This window comes from Ovis aries, chromosome 1 (assembly GCF_016772045.2).
Source record: "Ovis aries strain OAR_USU_Benz2616 breed Rambouillet chromosome 1, ARS-UI_Ramb_v3.0, whole genome shotgun sequence".
Lineage (NCBI taxonomy): Eukaryota > Metazoa > Chordata > Mammalia > Artiodactyla > Bovidae > Ovis > Ovis aries.
In genome coordinates, this window is record NC_056054.1 from 202,169,167 (window position 1) to 202,191,204 (window position 22,038).

General features: G+C 42.2%; 1 protein-coding gene across 7 annotated transcripts in view; it reads left to right on the top strand.

Annotated features, from left to right (window-relative positions):
* Nucleotides 1-16,334: 16,334 nt before the first annotated feature.
* The window catches only part of IGF2BP2 (insulin like growth factor 2 mRNA binding protein 2), a 163,778-nt gene continuing 158,074 nt past the window's right edge, over nucleotides 16,335-22,038 (top strand). For 5 of the 7 annotated variants that reach the window (XM_042233496.2, XM_060419649.1, XM_042233519.2 and 2 more), the window contains exons 1-2: nucleotides 16,721-18,103; nucleotides 18,177-18,237. In XM_042233496.2, coding sequence (XP_042089430.1) covers nucleotides 17,920-18,103; nucleotides 18,177-18,237 — 245 coding nt within the window. In that variant the 5' untranslated portion in view covers nucleotides 16,721-17,919. Of the gene's footprint in view, nucleotides 16,594-16,720; nucleotides 18,104-18,176; nucleotides 18,238-22,038 lie in introns of those variants that run through there. The other 2 variants (XM_004003071.5, XM_015092510.3) reach the window with 1 other exon arrangement.

Consider the following 22,038-nt stretch of genomic DNA (forward strand, 5'->3'; position numbering starts at 1 on the left):
AATTTCATAAAAACATAGAATTTCTCTGAGGATTATTCAGTTGGACAATACAATAGTGTTTTCAGCCATGCTTCCTCCTGCCTCTTCTTAGAAATGGTGAAGAACCAGAGGTAATTTCTCTGGCTTTGAACAAAAGGACTCACCAGTTTTACTTACTATGTACTAGGCAGTTCTTTATTGTGCCTCTATCAACATTACCAGAAAATACCAACAATGCTGGATTTCGAGAAATTCTGCTTAGGTTTATTTGAAAGTCATGTGATTAATACTTTATTTGGGCAAAGTGGCTAATTAACAACTCTAGTTTGGGGATAACCTGTATTTTTGACACTTCCCCTATCTCCATTCTCCCCTTCTTTTTTGTGTATTTGGTAGAAAAAAAATTAAGTCTATATTGGTACAACCACTATGGAGAACAGTATGGAGGTGCCCAAATAAACTCAAAACAGAATTACCATATAATCCAGCAATCCCACTTGTGGGCACATATCTGGAGAAAACCATAACTCAGAAAGCTTCACGCACCCCTATGTTCATAGCAGTACTATTCACAGTAGCCAGCACACAAAAGGAACTTAAATGTCCATCAATAGAAGAATGGATACAAAAGATGTGATATATATATACACACACACATACATACACTATGGAATATTACTTAGCCACATAAAGAATGAAATAATGACATTTGCAGTAACATAGATGGGCCTGGGGACTATCACACGAAAACAAATATCATATGACATCTCATGTGGAATGTAACTTAAAATGATATAAATTAACTTATTTACAAAACAGACTCACAGATTTAAAAAACAAACTTATGGTTACAAAAGGGGAAATGTGGGGGAAAGAGATAAATTAGGAACTTGGCACTAACATACACACACTATTATACATAAAAATAAATAACCAGTAAGGATCTACTGTATAGCAAGGGAAATCTATCAATAGTCTGTATCATCTGTAATAACCTATATAGGAAAAGAACCTAAAAAATGGATATATATATATACAAAACTGAATTACATTGCTGTATACCTGAAACTAAGACATTATAAATCAACTATACTCCAATAAATTTTTTTAATGAACTTATGTTCTTTGATAAAGATGTCTACAAAATATTAAGAAAAAAGATGTTACCAAAAAGGATGTTACAAAATAACAGGCATGTATGTTGTATAAAATTGGTTTGTATAAAATTATGCCTGTTTCCAGTATATTTATGACTTATGTGTATGTGTATATGGAGATGGTCACAAGAAATGTTAATCAAAATATTTTTCCTTGATAATAATGATAAACAATAAAGTCATTCTCCTTTTGATAAAATAAGAATAAGTAAGTAGATATTAGTATTCCTGAGCACCTTCTTTGGAGCTGACACAGATGTTTCAGAAGCATGTAGGCAAACTCTAAGTGTGCAATGAAGACCTAATAGGACTGAGCAACCCAACCAACTCCATCTTTGTAAGTGTCTTGCTGGTTTTGTCTAACTCAAGTTCTTGGACTTTCTAGGTCTAATGGTCATTCCTTGCCCAGGATTTCAGATAGCCTCATTTTACTTGGCTAGACCAGATCACAATAATCAAATTTAGTTCTGGGCATCACAAACCTGCATATGCAAAGGTGGGTGATGGGAGTGATGAAACAGGGGCACACTGAGTGAGTTGGCAGCAGGGGTTGGGGGGCAGGATCTAAAAGAACTGGGAAGCAACTGGGTTGATAACACTGAATGGCAGGGAAGGAGCCTATTCTGTGTAGCACCACAAAGAACAGCGCCTTGCCCTGCCTTCCTGAGCCTCAGATTCTTCGTTCATAAAATAAGCTGGTGCACTTGAAGATTTCTTTTAGCTCTAGCTTCTCTTGAGTCTCTAAGTAGTGGGAAAAATGATTTCAGCTTAATTTGAAGAAAAGCTTTCTTCTAATCAACCAATCTTCTGGTAACAGGCAGCTTCCGAGCTCAGCTGTTGACTTCTCTGCTGGTGCAGGCACAGTCAGGGTGGTCATCCATCAGGAAGCCTGAGGCGAAATTCCCTGACACAATGACACGATGGCCCAGATTACTGCTAAGATCCTTTCTGTTCAGAAACTTTTTTTTCAAGTAGTTGCCAGGAGAGCAACTCCCATTGGAGTGAATCTAAACGGCAAAGTCAAGAAACTAGCATGAGGAAGCATAGCCTGCAATGGGGCAGTTAACATCCTCACCTGTTATCTGCTGAGTGACAGGCCTAGTGCCAGGTCCTTGGCATACAGCATCTTTAACTCTCACAGCAATTCCATGAGAGGTATTATTCTCCTTTTACAAAGAGGAATTGAGGCTTGGAGAGGCTAAGTAACTTTATTAAGGTCACACAGCTAGTAATGAAATTCAATTCTAGGTCTACTGACTTCAATACAGCACTTCTCACAAAGCGTTCAGAGAAGCAGGATAAAGTGGGAGGAGACAAAAAGTGTAGACAATGTATAACATCAAGGAAGCCAAACGCAGTATCAATTAGAAACCACGAACTGAAGACTTCGTGGCCGGTGAGCAGGAAGGAAGTGTTTACTTACAGAATGAGTTTGAGAGGCTACTGTACCAACAGTGGACATTCAATTGTAAAACAAGAGGCTCGTGGTGTTTCTGCTGACATGACTGTTTTGAACTAAATGTTTATGTCCTCCTCTAGAGAATCTTCTGGGTTCCCTCCTTGGGAATACTCTTGACCCCTCTTCAGGCATTTATTCCTTTTCAAACTTTATTATGAATATTTGATTCATGTTCCCTTAGACCTTTGATTCATTGACTAATGTTTTCATTGTTATTTTATTGTATGCCACCTGGGAAAATATATGGCAGTTTTCGTTGGATACCTTCCATGTGCCCCTCCAAATCCACACTTCATCCTTCCCTTTCCTACTGTGTCCTGGAGGCTGCCCATTACCAACAGCACCAATGGGCTCCTTTGCCCCCTGCCTTCTGCCCTGGAGGACACTGTAAAGAGTGGGAGATGAGTGAGCTGATAATTACTCCTTCCCTGTTACGCTGTCACCCTTTCATGCTGCAGGAGCAGTGACTGTGTTCACCGCGAGTCCAAGGTTTCTATTGGGCAGTCCTCTCCAATAGCTCTCTAGGTTCCATTAAGCTGTCCCTCCCTCCCATCACTCTTTAGGCCAAGTGGAGATGGTTCCCTGTTGCTGCTAGAGGCAGAGTGCTGCACGAGGCTGTGTTTGTGTCCTTTAATCCCACCCACACCTCTAAACAGTACTTCTACTAAGATTCTCAATCACCCTGATTGGGCATACTAAGATTCTCAATCACCCTGATTGGGCATGCCATCTGTTTCCTACCAGGATCCTGACTTATTATTAAAAGCCTCATTAAAAAAAAAAATCCTCTCATTCTTGTAGCTCTTTCCTGTGGCATTTATCTGTGTATTTCTAACTAATTTGCCTGTACCATTCATTAACTTACCAGTTTTAGCCATTATCTATTGACTTCCTATTGAGGCCAGTGATCTTCGGCTCTTCCACAACTCCTCTTTCCAACAGTTAGAACCCAGTGTTTTTTATTAAATGAGACTAGTGAGTGGAAAGACAGCCTTTGTTCTTAGATAGGATGATTCAGCATCATAAAGATGCATGTTATCCCTAAGTTAATTCATAATGTAATTTGATCTGAATAAAATACCAACAACTTTTTACACAGCTTGACAAGTTGGTACTAAACTTCATATGGAAAAACAAACAAGAACAGACAGGAAAACAGTGAAACAAAACAAGCCAAAACAAAAAAAAACTAAAGAAAGAAAGGAAGGAAGGAAGAAAAAGCTATAAGGGGGACTAACCATACCAGATGTGAGACATACCATAAAGCTTTCATAATTAAACAGTGGGGTATGGACACATGAATAGATAGACCAGTAGGAAAAAAAAGTCCAAAAATAGAATGAAATATATAGGAAACTTTAGTCTGTGCTAAAGGTAGCATCTCAAAATGCCTGGGCTGAAGGATTTTTAAATAAATAGTACTGGAGCAACTAGTTAGCTATTTGGGGGAAAAAAGGTAAAATTAGACTCACACCTCATACTGTACACAAGAATAAACCCCAAATGCATCAGGAATCTAAAAAAAAAAAAAAAATTAAACCACACAAGTCCTATTTTAAAAATGAGTGAATTCCTCTTTAACATAGGTGTTGAGAAGGCTTGCTCTTAATTCAAAATTAAATGGAATAAAGAAAATATTAATAAATTTGATTGCATAAAACATTGCATGGGGAAAGAAACACCATAAACAAAGTTAAAAGACAATTAAAATGTGAGAGAGAATATTTATAACATTTATCACAGATAAAGGGCTTATATTCTCAATATTTAAGTAACTCATAAAAATTAAGGCAAAAAGTAGATTAAAACCCAATAGAAGAATGGACAAAAGATAAGCAGAAAACATACCAGAAAGGAAATAAAGACGACCCTTAAACACATGAAAAGTTCCTTCTCATTTATGACAAGATAAAAACAAATTAAAATTGCACTCATATACCATTTCTCACCAATCAGAGTGGCCAAAAGTTAAGAATATAATCACACACCTTGTTGGCAAGCTGTATATATTGCACTCTTACACAGTGCCATTGTGAATACAAACTGCTATGATCTTTACAGAGGAGTTTCACAAAATGTCTTTAAAATACACATGTATGCACACATATACTCTTTACACTTAGCAATCCCATTTCTAAGAATTTACTCTGAAGACAAACTTCCAACAATACAAAAATACACACATGAAGGTTATTCACATCACTTTATAAAATTAAAAAATACTAGAGGTCACTGATATGCATATATATGAGGTAAATGAGTACTATGGGGTTGCTAAAAGCAAAAAAAAGAAAAGAATGAGAAAGATCCCCATGAACTGATATGATTTCCAGGATACATTAAGTGAAGATATTAAAGAGAAAGAGAACATCAGCAATATTCTATTTTTTTTTTTTTTGGTAAAAAGTGGGAATAAGAAAACATATGTGTATATGTTCATTTGCGCAAAAAGAAACACAGGAAAGATAAACTAAAGACCAAAAAGAATGGGTACCTTCAGGGACTGTGTAGGGATGGGCTGGATAGAATATAAGGAAGGGGAAGGGATGGAAATCATTTGACTGTAATTTCTGTGTTCTGGGACCATGCTAATTTTTACACATTCAACAACAACAAAATGAGAAAAAAATCAACAAAGATGGAGGGAAAAACTAAATTGTACAGACTAACAAAATTTCAAATGAATAAGATAATCAACACTGAAGGGGGAAATAAAATTCAAGTGACTTTTGAACACTGTATTTGGACTGCATATTCTCAGGCTAAACAGAAAAGAACTCTAAACTAATACTAGATAATAGTTAGAAGCCTAGTTAATAGCCTTTTTCCCCCCTCTTTAGAATTGTGGGTTAGCAATTCTGTTTATTCTAGGATTGATCAAGTAAGTAAATATATTGTGGATAATGGGAGCCAGGTTTCTCACAGTTAAAGAAGAGCTACAAACAAGAAAAGTGGGAAGGAGGAAAAAGTGAGCTCTGCAGTGTTTCACTGCAATCAGAGGTATTAGTGTGAACTTGTGATTTTTTAATACATACAGTGATAGATAGGTAAATATAAACAGGTGAATATAGGCAGGTATAGATCAACCTGTGTGCGTATTTACATACATAATCTACTTCCTAGCTTTTTTGGCTGTCAGGGTCTAAAATCACCAATATTCTAGTAGCGACGAGTGTATCTGGCATGCAGATCTTGGTTTCTCAACCTTGTTCTTTGCTGCTGCTGCTGCTGCTAAGTCGCTTCAGTCATGTCCGACTCTGTGCAACCCCATAGATGGCAGCCCACCAGGCTCGCCCGTCCCTGGGATTCTCCAGGCAAGAACACTGGAGTGGGTTGCCATTTCCTTCTCCAATGCATGAAAGTGAAAAGTGAAAGTGAAGTCGCTCAGTCGTGTCCGACTCTTCGAGACCCCATGGACTGTAGCCTACCAGGCTCCTCCATCCATGGAGTTTTCCAGGCAAGAGTACTGGAGTGGGGTGCCATTGTTCTTTGCTGTTGTTGCTATGTTGCTAAGTTGCTTCAATCGTGTCCGACCCTGTGCGATCCCATAGATGGCAGCCCACCAGGCTCCCCTGTCCCTGGGATTCTCCAGGTAACAACACTGGAGCGGGTGCTTTGCTAGAGGAATACAAAGCTCCTTGGTAAGTGGCTGATTATAAGACTGAACAGAGAAAGTACAAACGTGGAACAATGTCAGAAGTTGCCATGAGCCAGCTTGAAGAGGCTCTCACTGGCCAAATCTGGGACAGTCTAAGCACCAAAATACTTACAAATAATACAAAATACATCTGTTATTACAGTAAGTTTACAACACCTTGAATAAAATAAGAATCCATTAGTTTGGGGTGGAGGAGGGAAAAGAAAAGCTCTTCCTTGCAGTAGAAAGCCAACTAATAAAAAGGAATGATATTAGAATCACCATTTGGCAACCATAATAAAAATCCTTAACCAGTCAAGAATCAGCAATACAAAACTTTAAGTAACAGAGTATTTGTGTAGTTTCAAGGTATTGTCCCAAGAGATACTTAATTACTATGTAACAGGGAACATACACACACTACCTTCAGCAAATGAGCAAAGTTAGCATCACCAAAGTTAATAATGGGACAAATCAGCATTGTGCACCTCCTGATACAATACACAGTATCACTTCTGTATTCCTGTAAGAAAACCTATTGAATCTAATCACGAGGAAACATCAGAAAAACTCAAATTGAGGAAGACGCTCCAGCTTCCCTGGAGGCTCAGGTGGTAAAGAATCCACCAGTAATGTGGGAGACCCGGGTTTGATTCCTGGGGTGGGAGGATCCCCTGGAGAAGGGAATGGCAACCCACTTCAGTATTCTTGCATGGGACATCCCATGGACAGAGGAGCCTGATGGGCTACAGTCCATGGGGTGCAAAGAGTTGGACACGACTATGTCACTAACATTGACTGACTACAAAATAAGTAGCCTGTTTCTATCAACAAAGTCAATGTTATGAAAAACAAGGAATGACTGAGGAACTGTGCACATTAAAGGAGAGTAAAAAGACAAAACAGCCAAATGCAACAATTTGGGATTTTCTTTTGCTGTAACAGACATTATTGATACAACTGGTGAAATCTGAATAACGTTTGTAGATAAGATTATTATTTCCTGGTTTTGATCATTACACTGGGGTTATATAAAGACTGTTCTTTAAGTAGATATAAACTGAAGTTACTTAGACAAAAAGGGACATTCTGTCTGCAGTTTACTCCCAAATGGTTCAGAGAAACACAGAAAAGGATTAAAGAAATATAGTAAAACATTAACATTTGAGAAATCTGCATAAATGCTTTACAGGACAACTTTGTACTATTCTTGCAAATTTTCTATAAGTTCAACATTACATATATGTTTATCTATTAGGTTGGTACAAAAGTAATTGTGGCTTCAGACCGTGAATTTTAAATCATTATAACTAGGCTCAAAAGTGCTATGCTATGCTTAGTGGCTTGGTCACACCCAACTCTGCAAACTCATGGACTATAGCCCACCAGGCTCCTCTGTCCATGGGGATTCTACAGGCAATAACAGTGGAGTGGGTTGCCATGCCCTCCTCCAGGGAATCTTCCCAACCCAGGGATCAAACCCAGGTCTCCCACCTTGCAGGTGGATTCTTTACCATCTGAGCTACCAGGGAAGCCCTAGGCTCAAATATATTTTTTATTAATCAAAACAGGAACCATTACAGTAAGTTTGTTCATTTCTGTAGGGTATAAAAATCTGTGCTTCAGGATTCGATGAACTCTTGGAAAGCATTTTCTGCCTCCTGCTGGTTGTGGAAGTGTTTTCCCTGCAAACTGTTGTTGATATGCTTGAAGAAGTGGTAGTCAGTTGGTGAGAGGTCAGGTGAACATGGGGATGAGGCAAAGCTTCATAGCCCAATTCCTTCCACTTCTGAAGTGTTGGTTGCGTGACGTGTGAGAATTGGGCCCTTTCTTTTAACCACTGCCGGCTGCAGACGCTGCAGTTTTCAGCGCATTTCATCGATTTGCTGAGCAGGCTTCTCAGATGTAATGGTTTTGCTGGGACTCAGAACGTTGTAGTGGATCAGATAGGCAGCACACCACCAAATAGTGACCATGACCTTTTTCTGGGAGAAATTTGGCTTTGGAAAGTGCTTTGGAGCTCCTTCTTGGTCCAACCACTGAGCAAGTCAGCACCGGTTGTCATGTGAAATCCACTTTTTACCACACATCACAACCTGATCAAGAAATGGCTTGCTGTTGTGTAGAATAAGACACTTCAAAACAAATATTTTTTTTTGATTTGTGGTTAGCTCATGAGCCACCCATTTATTGAGCTTTTTCACTTTCCAATTTGCTTCAAATGCCAAATGACCATATAATGGTTGACAGTGAGTTCTTTAGCAACTTCTGATGAAATTGTAAGAGGATTAGCTTCAATGATGGCTCTCCACTGGTCTTTGTCAACTTCTAATGGCCGGCCACTACACTCCTCATATTGAAGGCTCTCGTCTCCTTTGCAAAACTTACTGAACCACCACTGCACTGTTCATAGCAGTTCCTGGGACAAATGTGTCGTTGATGTTATGAGTTGTCTCTGCTGCTTTATGACCCATTTTAAACTCGTTTAAAAATCGCTCAAATTTGCTTTTTTTCTAACATAATTTCTATAGTCTAAAATACATACAAAACAAACAGGAAGTAATAGGTTACTAGCAAAAATACAAAGAGAGAAATGTGCATCAAAATGATGTATAATATAACCACATCTATTTAAGGATGTATTCCAGTATCAAATGGTAAAGTTCAACAATGAAAAACCATGATTACTTTTGCACCAACCTAATATAAATTTATATATGTGTGTACACAAATACATAAGTATATGTAGGTATAAACCAAAAAAACTTTCAGCTTTAAAAAAATGTAGATCCCTGGATTCCAGCTTTGAAATTTTCATTTTGGAGTCCGAGTGGTGTCTCTTGGGAATCTGTATTTTAAAAGTTCTTCTGATGATTATCATGCTTAATTTTGTTTGAGAATCATTCTAGGCCAGATAGAGTAACAAAAATTTTGTTACTGAAGAGGCAAAAAATGATAAACATCCATTTACCTAACACCCAGCTTTAAAAAACAAAAACCAGTTATAATGAAAATTCCATGTGTGCCCCTCCATCTCCTAGTCCCCTTTCTATCCTCCAAGAAGTGATTATTATTCCAAGTTTGGAGCTTCCCCAAAGATAATCATTACATCATATTTAAACTTTGTCATTCTCGTGCACACTTTATACATTTATACTATACAAATATATCCATATCAACTATGAATTGGTTTATCACATTTTCAGACTTTAGAAATGGTATCATAAATACTTCCTTCTGCAAAAATGTTTCATTCAGCATGATATGTTTTGGTTTTTAACTGAGGTGTGTGTATGCTAGTCACTCAGTCGGGTCCAACTCTTTGTAATCCCATGGACTGTAGCCTGCCAGGCTCCTTTCTCCATGCAAGAAGACTGGAGTGGGTTTTAACTGATATAGGTAGCCTGTTTCATGTATTTCATCCAGGAGAGAGGGGAAAACCAGTGATTCCAGGGGAAACAAATCACATGCATACCCTTTGGCTTGATTTATGACTATACACACTTTTTTTTTTAATATAAAAATTTATTTGGCTGTACTATGTCTCAGTTGTGGCACTGGAGGTCTTCATTGCCTCATGTATGATCTTTGTTGTAGCATGTGGGATCTAGTTCCCTGACCAGGGATCGAACCTAGGCCCCCTGCATTGGGAGCCAAGAGTCTTAGCCACTGGACCACCAGGGAAGTCCCTATACACACGTTTGTTAAAAAATCCATCTCCTTCTGCCGGACATTTGAGTTTTCACTATCCCAGTGCTACAACAAACCTTGTATATTTCCTTGTTGGCACATGGTTCTTCAGAGGAGAAATTGCTTGGTCAAAGGACATGCACATTTGTTCATTTTCTTGGAAGTCATCAGTCTTTCCCTCTTTGTGCACAGTCATCCATGGTAACAGGAGAGAAGGCAGAATCTATGGGCATGGGTGCAGGTATGTAGACAGACATACTGGGGATTTGTTGAAGTGCTCTTCTGATTATTTCTATTTTCTCAGTGAAGTAAAAAGCAAGGTTACCTGCTGAGATCTATAGCAGATGAAGAGCACTGGAGTGTGAAGAGAGATGATATAAGAGAAAGCCATCTAGAAGAATGATTGCCAGGGACTGCCAAGGGCCTATATCTTCAGTTTTACTAGATATTGACAAACTGTTCTTCTGAGTAATTGTATCAATGTATACTCTTGCCAGCAGTGGATGGTTGTTTCTGCTGCTCCTAACCTTCACCTTGTCTCATCATTTTACATCTTTTGTCAGTTTGTTATTTGTGAAAAGTTTTAATTTCTCCCAGTTACTCATGAGTTGAGCTTACTGTTCATTTGAGCTTCTTTGAATTAGCTCATTCATGTTCCTTCCTATTTTCTTAATGGCTGTCTTTTTCTGATTGATTCTTAAGTTCTCTTTTGCAGTCTGGATAATACAGTGTGTTTAAATTATGACTGTACAAATATTTTCATTGTTGAGCCTATGACCACTGATCCTTTCTAGTATGACCATGCATTTTCCTAGAGTTAATGATTTCCTTGTTTTTCCATTTACCTAGTTTTCCATATACGTGTGATTTTTTCCAAATACTCCAATGTGCCTGCCATTCTATCAGAAATTATTACTATGTACTCACTGGAGATGGAAATGGCAACCCACTCTAGTATTCTTGCCCAGAGAATTTCATGGACAAAGGCTACAGTCCATGGGTCACAAAAGAGTTACTAACACACTTTCTTTCATACATGAGTTCCATTCTTTGTTCCTTGAAGTCCTCACTTTCCAATCCACCAGTTTTCTTGCTCCAGCCTATGTTGATTGCTCTCTGATTGCAGCATTGCTGGCATTCTGGATTTTCTCTTCAGTCTCTTGGGTTGGATTCCTTATTTCCCAAACCCCATGTCTTCCTCTTTCACGGTGTTGCTGGCACTTAACCTTCAGTAGCTTCCCCTCAAATGGAGGCATGTCTGAATCTTTGCATGTCTTTTCAACTGATGGTCTAACTAGGTTTAGAATTCTAGACTGGAAATCATTTCAGTTAGGTTTTGAAGGCATTGCTCTACTGCCTCCTAGAGTCCTTTGTTTTAGAAATACATTTCCATTCTCTTTCCAAATCCTTTTTATGTGACCTCTTTACTCACAGATGCTTTCATAATTTGAGTGGGTCCTAAGTTTTACAGCGTGATTTTGTTCTGGATCTTTTGTGCTGGGACTTCAGTAAACCCCTTCAATCTGGAGTTCCATGTAGTTAATTCTGGAAGTTTCTAATTTCTGTTGTTTTTCTGGCATTATTTTCTCTGTTCTTTTCTCAAACTTCTTCTAAATCAGTATTTGACTTTAGGTGTGGAGCAGATGCTTTTCTGTCTCTGTGACTTGCATATGTTATTCCTTCTATCTAGAACACAATTCCTCTCCCATTCCTCGAAAATCCCTACTTATCCTTCAAAATATATTTCCAACTTCCATTCTTCCATGGTGATTCCCTCTCTGACCTTAGGCTGAATGAGATGGTCTCTCCTCTATGCTCACAGTCTTCTAGGGCATCTCTAATGCCAGACTGTAATCTGTTTATACATCTGCTTCTTCCACGATGATAAACTCCTTGAGCAGGATATTTATCCATTTCTGGATTCTTAGTGCCTAAGACTGTGTAACGCCATGAATAAATGAATGAATTCAGTAAGAGGTGAAAGTGAACATTTCTCCCTGCTATATGTCAAGTGCTGTGCAAGATAGGTACCATGTTAATGCATTTTTACTTAATCCTTACAGCAAATCTCAGATAACTGTTTATGCAACAAATATTACCTTTTAGGTTCCTATTATGTGCCAGGTTTGATCCCAGTGATAGGATGAAAAACTAAGATCTCATAAAGACTTTTTTTCTCATACAATTTTTTACAGTTGATATGTAATTCATGAACCATAAAATCCACCTGTTTAAAATGTACACCTCAGGGGTATCACCGCTAGACTTTTTTATCTGTATAAAGGCAGTGTTATGTGTATCCTGGGGTCAAGGCAGAGGAGAAAATCAAGGGAAGAAACACAGTCCAGGGAAAGGGAGCAGTATGCACAAAGGAGCAGAGCTTTGAAATGGCCCAGGATTTGGAAACTATGAAAAGGACAGGGGAGCTAGAGTTTATGGTGAAAAAGTAGGCTGGGCTATTTTACAAATGAGGAATTTGAAGTTCAGAGAGGTGGATTAACTCAACTAAGGTCAAACAATTTCTCTTCTGCCAACTCAGCAGAAAGTATCTAAACAATGTTTCCCCATCACCAAACCATTCCCAACAAGCAGGCAGGTGCTGACCCCACCAAAACTGTATTATCAAACACTGAATTTCCTCCAGCAATCCACCAGCCTTCCAGCCAAGAGGCTTCCTTTTCTCTTCCAAATCCTTGGATTACCTAGAACCGTTGGCCATAGTCATCTCCAACATTAGTTGAACAAACACATTTCCACTGTGGCTATTTTTTTTAAAGACTTCAAAGGTCAAGACCATCACAGTGATGCTATAAAGAAGATGCTCTATCCATGAACAAAATATTTGTCATGAAAGTCCAGACGAAACCTTAATACTTCATGAGCTCTTTGTTAGGCTAATATTTGTTTGCTAATCATGTTTCAAGCTCTCAGTATGACGATGAATAAAAAGTCTATTTTTGTAGGCCTCAGTTTTCCTGCCTGCAAAGTGACATTAAGAAATCTTATCCTAACCACCTTACCGCCATCCTGCCCAAAAGAACTACTGGAAAACCACGGGGATCTGTTACTGTTTTGAAATTCTTGAGGCAAAGTTCAATACATACTCTTAGAAGTAATATGCCTAATATAAGAATTTCTCCGAACTTCTGACCTCAGTGAAACATTCATAAAATCTTTGCTTATTAAGCTTAAATTCAGCCCGGATCAGTCTCCAGTTCATCTCTCTGGGAAGGGAGGAGCTACGGGAACTCGGAGAAAACAGGTAGAAAACGAATTTTGTTCGCAATGACTTTTGGATTTCCGTTTTGCATTCAGAGGCTGTTCCCTTCTCCATCATATGAAAAAGCAACTCTACCTTGTAGGATAACGAACTGCAGGTGATACAAATCAGAGGTGTGGTGGCAACACATCCCCCACCACACTTACCATTCAAGCTCTTCTCTAGCACCATGCCTACAAATCACCAGCAAGACAGAACACACAAATTATAGCAAAGACCAGTTATTTTTCAGAAAAAAAAATGAAAGTGATCTCATGAAACAGGGTTAAAAAGTTCATCAGAAGCCACCTCTATAGATACTTGCTATTATCCTTTGTGTAGCCTTCACAACAGCCAAGAGTTGGTTGCTTTATCCTGTCTTTGTGGATAATGAAACTTAGGCTCAGAGATGCTGGAACACTACAGGACATGCAGCTGAGAGGTCCTAATCCTAATAGGAAAAGTCCTTCTACCTGCCAGTGGGTCCTAGACAAGAATCACCTGAGAGCACTTACGGAAAATAACAAAATGCAGAAGAATCTTTAGATACTTGCTACCCACTATAGAATCCATGCTACATTGTTTGCAGGTTTGCAGTAGGTCCAAGGAATTCACAATGTCTGAAAATATTATACAACAAAAGTTTTACTAACCTTTAAGAGACCAATTATCCCTGCCACTCTTGTTTCTCTTTTAGAAAGGGCAGTTTTGAAATACTGGAAGTAAAATAAAGCAAATAGCATGAAGGTGATGATACCAATTAGGGATATTTGTGTAACTAATCAGATGATCATTAATTTCTAGTCTGCTGAGATTTCTACACACACAGGAGTTTTCATTTGTGATTCTCCACTACATTTTAGTAGGGAAGCATCCATACCTAACTTATCCATTAGTTTGAGAAACAATAGCAAAGTCCATTCCTAACTCCAGGAGCGGTAAAATCCAGTTCCTTTTCTAGAAAGAGGAAATATATAAATATTTGAGACCAAAGCCATAATTCAAATAACTGCAGATACCTAGGTGAGAAAGACTACATTTTCTACTCAAGACAACTATTTAAAGAGATGTTTCCCCACAAGGAAGTATTTTAAAGCTTGGGAGTTCCAGGGGAAAGAAAAGAAACAAGCATTAAGTGTGTGTCCACTGTCTTCACACTATTCAGTTATCCTTTGTGTAGCCTTCACAACAGCCAAGAGTTGGTCCCTGCATCCTCTCTTCACGGTTGAAGAAATCTAGGCTCAGACTTGCTGGAACTCTTACATAGGGGTCACACAGCTGAGGTTTGCATCCTAATCCAAAAAGGCCTTCACCGGCGGTGTTTCCCAGACAACAATCACCTGGGATTACTTAAGGAAAACACAAAATTCAGGCTCACAGTCAGTCTTCAAAGGAAGGGTCCAGGGAACGAGTTTTTTTGGTTTTGTTTTTGTTTAAGAAGCCGTGCTGCCTTCCCATCCACTTGGTCAACAGGAGATCTTGAGAAAGACAGTACTTCACGACCCAGCCAGGAGACTATCCCTACATTTGTGGTTTCTCCATCAGGAAACCCTTAACGTTCTCAACATAAATTTTTAAAAATGCACATTTCTTTGGTCAAACCATCGCCTCTCCCAAGGCCCCCAGTAATGCCGATCTTGGAATCGTCTATTCGCCCCTTCGCCTCCGAATCCTGCCAATTTTTTTTTTCTTTTCTGTAGAATTTCATTTCCTGACTGGGACCAGGTTCTAACCATCAGACTTCCAGGCGGGCCCCGGAACGAGCAAACGGTCTCTAGTCTGTCTGGCTCCTTCCGTAGCCCCTCGACTCGGGCTGCTCTCATCCCAACCCGGCCTCTTCCGTCGGTCACGTTGTTTCCTCCGCTTGGAAGGACCTCTTTCCCGGCCCTTCCCAAAGCTTGGGGAACTCCTCCACCGCCTGAGTGCCTCCGCTTCCAGTCACCCTCGCCTCCCACCATCCCAGCGGGAGTTGAGGGGGACTGAACCCGGCCTCGAAGCATGGCAGCGAGCGTCGGTCCTCCCGGCTGCAGCCCCTGCCCCCTCCCCACCCGCCACCTGGCTTCGCAGCGGCCGCTCGGGAAGCCCTAGGCACTTCCCAGAATAGAGAGCAGCTGCCAACGTCAGGCTGCCGCCGGCCGCGGGGTTCCGGGCGCACCGGGTGCGGGCGGAGGGGACGTGGCTCCGCTTTGGCCTGCCTTCTCCCCTCGCCGTCTGGGAAACTGAGGCCCGGGGCTGGAGCAACTTCCCGGGGTGCAAGGTTCGTACGGGCCCGGCCAGTCCCGGGCCCCCAAGCGTCCAGACTCCCGTCCGCGCTCCCTCGACCACACGCGCCGCCCGGTCGCCCTGGAGAGCCGGGCGGGGAGCGGGTCTCCGAGCGAGCGCTCTGCCGGAGAACGCGCGGGGAACCGGACTCGGCCAACTCGCCGCGAAAGTTGTGGTCTCCCAGCCTGCCCTCGCTTCTCACCTCCGAGACACACCTTCCCGCCGGCCCGGCAGCCGCGCCCTCACATCCGGTCCACCTTGCGCACACCCCCCTCCACTCTCTCCCGCAGCCCCTCGCCCTCCCACGCCCTGCGGCTGCAGCCGCTCCCCGTCGCGCACTCCCACCCGCGCCCGCGGCGCGCCTTCCCCGCCCCGCCGCTCGCCCGGCCTCCGCGCCGCGCCCGCCCCGGGGTTCTGGCGTCCGGGAGCCCCAGCCCCGGGCCGCAACCCGCTTCCGCCCGCCCGGCGCGGGGCAGAAGCCGGGGTAGCCAGCGCGCAGCGCTCGGAGCGCGGGGGGCGCGAGGCGAGGGGCGCAGCGGCGCGGGGCGGGGAGGGGGCGCTCGCTCGCTCGCTCACTCTAGGCTGCGCACACGCCCGTACAAACTCTCACACAGACACACGCGGGGTGCGCTGCCGCCGCCCGCCGCTGCTCCTCCTCCCGCCACCGCCTTGAGAGGGAGAGAGAGGGAGAGAGAGGGAGGCAGAGAGAGCGCTTTGTCCGCGCGCCGCCGCCCGGCCCGGGACTCTGCCCCGAGGAGGCAGCCGCACGGAGTCCCCGCCTCCGCCTCTGCCCCCGGGCGGGCCCGGCCGGCCGCGGTGGGGGGAGCCAGGCTGAGGGTGGGGGTGGGTGGCGGGCGGGCGGAGGGCGGGGAGGGGGGGCGGAGGAGGAGCAGGGGAGACGAGGGCAGCGGAGGAGGCGAGGAGCGCCGGGTACCGGGCCGGGGGAGCCGCGGGCTCTCGGGGAAGAGACGTATGATGAACAAGCTTTACATCGGGAACCTGAGCCCCGCCGTCACCGCCGACGACCTCCGGCAGCTCTTCGGGGACAGGAAGCTGCCCCTGGCGGGACAGGTCCTGCTCAAGTCCGGCTACGCCTTCGTGGACTACCCCGACCAGAACTGGGCCATCCGCGCCATCGAGACCCTTTCGGGTGAGCAGTCGGCGCTGTCCCCCTCCCCCCGCCTCGCCCTGCTCAGGCCGGGACGGCGCCCGGAGGGAGGCCGAGCCCTGCGGGCGGCGCCCGGCGGGGGCTCCGGCGTTCACGTTCACTTCCACGCACCAGACCTTCAACTCTCACCGCCGGCCCGCTCCTGGGACGGCCCGCTCCCCTCCCCCCCCAGCTCCGCACTCACCCCTTGCCCTCCCAGCCGCAGCCCTGGGGCGACCCCCGTGCCGCCTCGAGGGTTCCCGAGGCTCGCTGGCTCTCCCGGGGACCCCCAGTTTCCCGGCTCCCCGAGCTGCTCTCCAGAGTTCCCCCACCCCCATCTTTAGAGAGCCCCCCCGTCTCCCCTTCTTCCCTGACCTTCCCGTCACCCCCTTTGTCAGGGACCCCCCCCAAAAATAAACCCCTCCATCTCCTCCCTTGACCGGACCTTACCCCTTCCCGTGCCTCGTGCCCAGGACTTCTCGCCCTCTGGCGTCCCCTGAGCCGCACTCTCCTTTCAAGCCCCCCGCCCCAGGTCGCCCCGCGGCCCCCCACTTTCGGCACCCCCTCGGCGCCACCCTGACGATCCCCTTCGAGATTTCGGGGAGTCCCCCGACCCCAGCCCTTGCACGACGGCACATCTCTCTCGGTCCTCTCCCGAACCTCACTCCCTTCTCGCTCGTCTCAAGCGCTCCTATTTTTCTCTGAATTTTTTGTCCGATTTTATTGAGAAGAACTCGGGGCTAGGGGCTTTCCGCCGCCTGTCCCCCCGCCTCCCGCTCGGCCAGAAGCACCTTTTTACGAGGTGCCCTGTCTCAACTCGGTGGGGGCCCGGGCTGAGGACCGAGAAAGAGGCGACCGGGGGGCCCGCGAGAGCGCTGGAGCCCAGACGGGAGACGGAGAGCGACACACACACACACTCGCGCGCGCGCGCACTCACCAACTCTCCTCTCGCACACGCACCGCTCGGAGCCGCGCTCGCCCCCAGGCCACGAGCCTGCGCCCCCCGAGCCTCAGCCCGGGGCCGCGGCCCCTTCCCCACCGGCGCGCGGGGTGGGGGCGGGGCGGCGGCGAGGCCAAGGTGCTCAGAAGCCGGCGGGGACCCGACTCTCGCCGAAGCGGACCCCGGGGGGCTTCGGCGCATCTCTCCGGGGCCACCGGGAGAAGAGGGCAGGGAGGGGAGCGCAGCGGGGCCTTTGGGGCCCGGGTTAGCGGAATGGAGAGGTGGGGGCCCGGAGAGGAGCGGGGCCGCGCCAGCCCTGCAGCTTGAGTTTCAAATGAGCTCATCCTTTCAAATTGGCGCCGCTCTTTATTAAATTTGTTTTTCCGGTAATGCCACCCACAGCTCTACCTGGGGTCGGGATCCGGGCTTGCACCCTTCCCACCTCGTCCCTGAGGAAGGAGGCGAAATGCGGCGCCCACCTTTTTTTCCCACTGGGAAGCAAGTTTGCCCAGTTCGAGCCGGGTAGGAGACCCCTGGAGGGCGCCCGAAGGCGGAACCGGAGCATGGAGTTCTGTGCGTGCCCCTCCTAGACCCCCGCCGATTTGATCACAGCAAGGTTCTGAGTGCTTTAATTTCTGTTTTAAAGGTAAAGTGGAATTGCATGGGAAAATCATGGAAGTTGATTACTCAGTCTCCAAAAAGCTCAGGTAAATATATTTTGCTTAGTTTTTTTGTGATTGGTCTCACATATAAATAAAAATACATTCAGTTTTATTTTTAATGTGCTTGTATAGTTTTTAAGAGGCTTTTGTTTGTTTTGTCAGTGGAGATAAAATAGTTTAGAAAGTTACATTTTTTACTTTCATTATATAAGGTGTTTACTGTACTTGGAAAAATATCTGGTGCCTATTGGGGGTGGGGGTGACGAACACTAGCTGTGTTAAATTTGCTGGGACCATTTAAGTTGTTTATGAAAACTTGCCTCCCCCCCCCCACTCCCACCCTAACCCCCAGCACAATGGCAGCAAATGCTTGTCAAGACTTCCTGTGAGATGTTAAGAGTAAATATTTACTGTGTCAGCTAAATTGCTTAACTAAACTCCGCGATTAATTAGCTTTCTTTTTTAGATAGCTTAAATGTTGAATAATAAAATAATTCAGTTAAAGGTCGATATTTTACATAGCGCTTTAAACAAGAAGGTTGTTTGGATTGGATGGCGGTTAAAAGCCAGACTTTTTAAGTCACTGAGACTACTGGATATTGCTTCTGAGCGTTTTGTTGTTGTTGTTGCTTTTAAGATACATTTGAGGCTAAACAAATACAACTGTGAAATTTATAATTATATTTAAGTGCACTGTTATTAATGAAGAAGTAAGAAGTTTTGTGGAGGTTGGTTTTCTCCACAGTGATTTGCTTACATGAGAATGTCTATGAGGAGAGATTGAGGGAGAACATCTTTGTTTAAAGCTTATTGTGGACTTTAAATTTGGGCCCTTTATTACTCATTCTAGAATTTTTTTCTCCTATGTGTCGTAACTTAGTTTATATCCCATTCACATACATTTCTTCACCATTAGTCATTAAGTAGCTGAATTGGAGACTCTAAGTGAAGTCTGTGACTTACCACCTTTACAATTTGTAATTCTCAACAGTGTAACCATTTACTTGATTTTTGCCAGAATTGAATAGATTTTAAAACAAACTATCCTAATTTTTAAACACATAGATGTTTTGTTGAGGGGTTTCTAAAAATGTGTGCAAATTTCCAGGTATGTTTTAACTAGGCAACAAAATATCTTTTGTTTACCAATGATTCCAGTGGCATATCAGAAAACTATACTTAATACCTTTAAAAAAAGACACAAAAGTTATGATTTGCAGTTTCATGTGTAACATTAAGCTACTTCTCGCTAGGAAGAGATGTAATGCGCAACTGATAGGTTTTTCAATTAAGAATTTTAAATTTGTATACTTAAAAAAAATTTTTTTTGGCTTGATAAATCTAACTTCAAGCTTTCTGATACATTAACTATTTATTGTAAGTTAGAATTACTCATAACATTTGAATATTGGATGAATATATTGAACAAGGTTTAAAAGAACCACCCAAAATATTTGATGGGTTGTATTTCTGTAAATATCTAATTCTATTGACTGTATAGTTTTGAGTTCTCTTTTAGGGTTATAGTTAGTGAAAAATCAGTAGAATTTTAACTTTGGTTAGTTGGCGTCTCATTTCATGTTGCAAAGAACATTATTTAATGTGGCAATGTAAGTGAAATACTAGTTTATCTAAAGTTATTAACATCTCTTGAAACTTGTCACAAGTATGCTACTTTTTAACTTTTTTCTTTCAAAACGCAGAGGTTATTTGCTGTTAGCTGGAGGGTTATTTAAATGATTTTGTTGTGTTTATATAAGAGTTTAGAATTAAAAGCTTGTCCCAAATTTTTAGTATTAATTAAAGAGCAATCTAGGACTTTTACAGCTCTATTGGGACATGATTTCTTTGAACATTGTGGGTGATATGAAATACCTAGGAGGTAGATTAAAATGCGCTGTGTGTGATTCACTACACTGAAGATGTCTGACATACCAAATGTATGCATAAGCTGCTGCTGTAGAGGGTTGCTTCATTTCTGATTGGATGGCTCGAATCTTTTTTTCCTTTCCTTTATTAGTTTAAAATGCAGAAATTAGTTACTGGTACTGCAGGCTAAAGGAGAGATAACTAATGACTGGTATTGTGTACTGAGCTCAGACTCCTGGGAGGAGGCAGCTGTGTGTGCTCATGTACAGGGCTCCACCACGGTGGGGACTCTCAAAAACAGGGTACTGTGACATTTGAAACCAAAGCTTTTATGTTATATGGTGACTATTTTGGTGTTCTTTTGTTGCACTTCCATGAAAATTAACAAGTTAAAAGTACATTTGTCGGCGTCAGGTCAGTTCTATATGTGGTTTTTGTGTTGGTAGAAGTGAAAATGTGAAGAAAACAGTTCATCCTCATTGCTTGCTTACTTAAAGAACCATTCTGCAATTGAGTGCTCCTTTTCTTTATATTGTTCTGATTTCTTTCTGTTCTCAAGAATCACTTTTAATATCTACATTCCAGATAGAGTTTTTTAAAGCTAATGATACTTGGGAGGGGATGTTTTTTATCTTAAGTTATGAAAATATTGGCATGCCATTTGCTTACCAGTTGGATCTTTTGTTAAATATCATTCTAGCATCATTTTATATGAGCTGTTATTGTGGACAGACTAGATACTATTATTTTCTCAGGGTCACTCAGAAGTAGAAAACTCTTTTCTTTTGCCACATGTGCTTCATTCTTATTAAATGTAAATTACTGTAAAGTAAACCATGTACAAACCATCTATTTTTCTTAACTTTCTAAGTTGGCTTCGGGCTCTGTTGAATAAAAATCTTCGATTCTGTTTTGTCTGTTCATATTTCTTGGTAGTATATAGGAATCAAAGATTTCTTAAAGAAGAAAAAAACTGCAAAGGGTTTTAAAAGTTGTGGAAATTTCCTTGATAGAAATTTCATTTTTGATGTTGACGAGAGTTTAGTTTAAAAAAATTTATATGCTGTTTGTATCTACACACATGCACACAAACACACACACATATTACATAAATTGTTTTGAGCTAAGACTTATGCTAACCTGAATGTGCTTTGTAACTAAAGTTGAATGATTCTGTGAGAAACAAAACTTTTAAAAATGCAATTTCTGCCCACTTCTAGGAAGTAACTAAGTGGTGCTAGACATGCTTTCACTGAGATGGTGAGAATACTATGAGGTAGTGTAGGAAAAAGCTATGAATTTGTCTTTCATGAGTTAAAAATCAGTAATTGTGTTCTCTCCAATGCAAATGAATTTGGTCTCCTATAGGAATGTTAAAGAAAACAGTATCTCAATTGTATTTTGCTTGTATGTACTACATTGTGTTTAGTTGAATTAAATACCAAAAAGAAAAAAAAACCAACCACCCAACCTCAAGCCCTCCCTGCAACAAAGGCTTTTGATGGATCAATTTTTAATTTTGTAGCAATAGAAAAGACTTCATTAGGTTAAAATCACATGTTACCCTATTTCATTTCAAAAATTTGTTGAATTAGAAGTTAATGCCTGGATTTAATTGTATAGATTACATGTGTGTAATGTATATAAAAAATATATATTTTATATATACATATAAGACGCAAAGGTTACTTGTGATTTGTTTTTGAGTTCGACATTTAGCTTCTCATTTTAAAAAAAGGCTAGTAATTTTTTCATACAGTTCTAGGTTATGCCATATAAAATTATGCATTTCTGTGACCTTTGCGAGATAAGTATTGAAATTAAAATAGAAGCAATAAAGAAAAAATTACTTGATAATTCAGGTTTAAAATTCTAGTTTGTGTTTTTAAAAGACTGGTCATTTAATATTTTTACATTATTTGGTTAAATATTAAAAACCATTGAAAACTACAAATCAAAACAGATTTATATACTGCT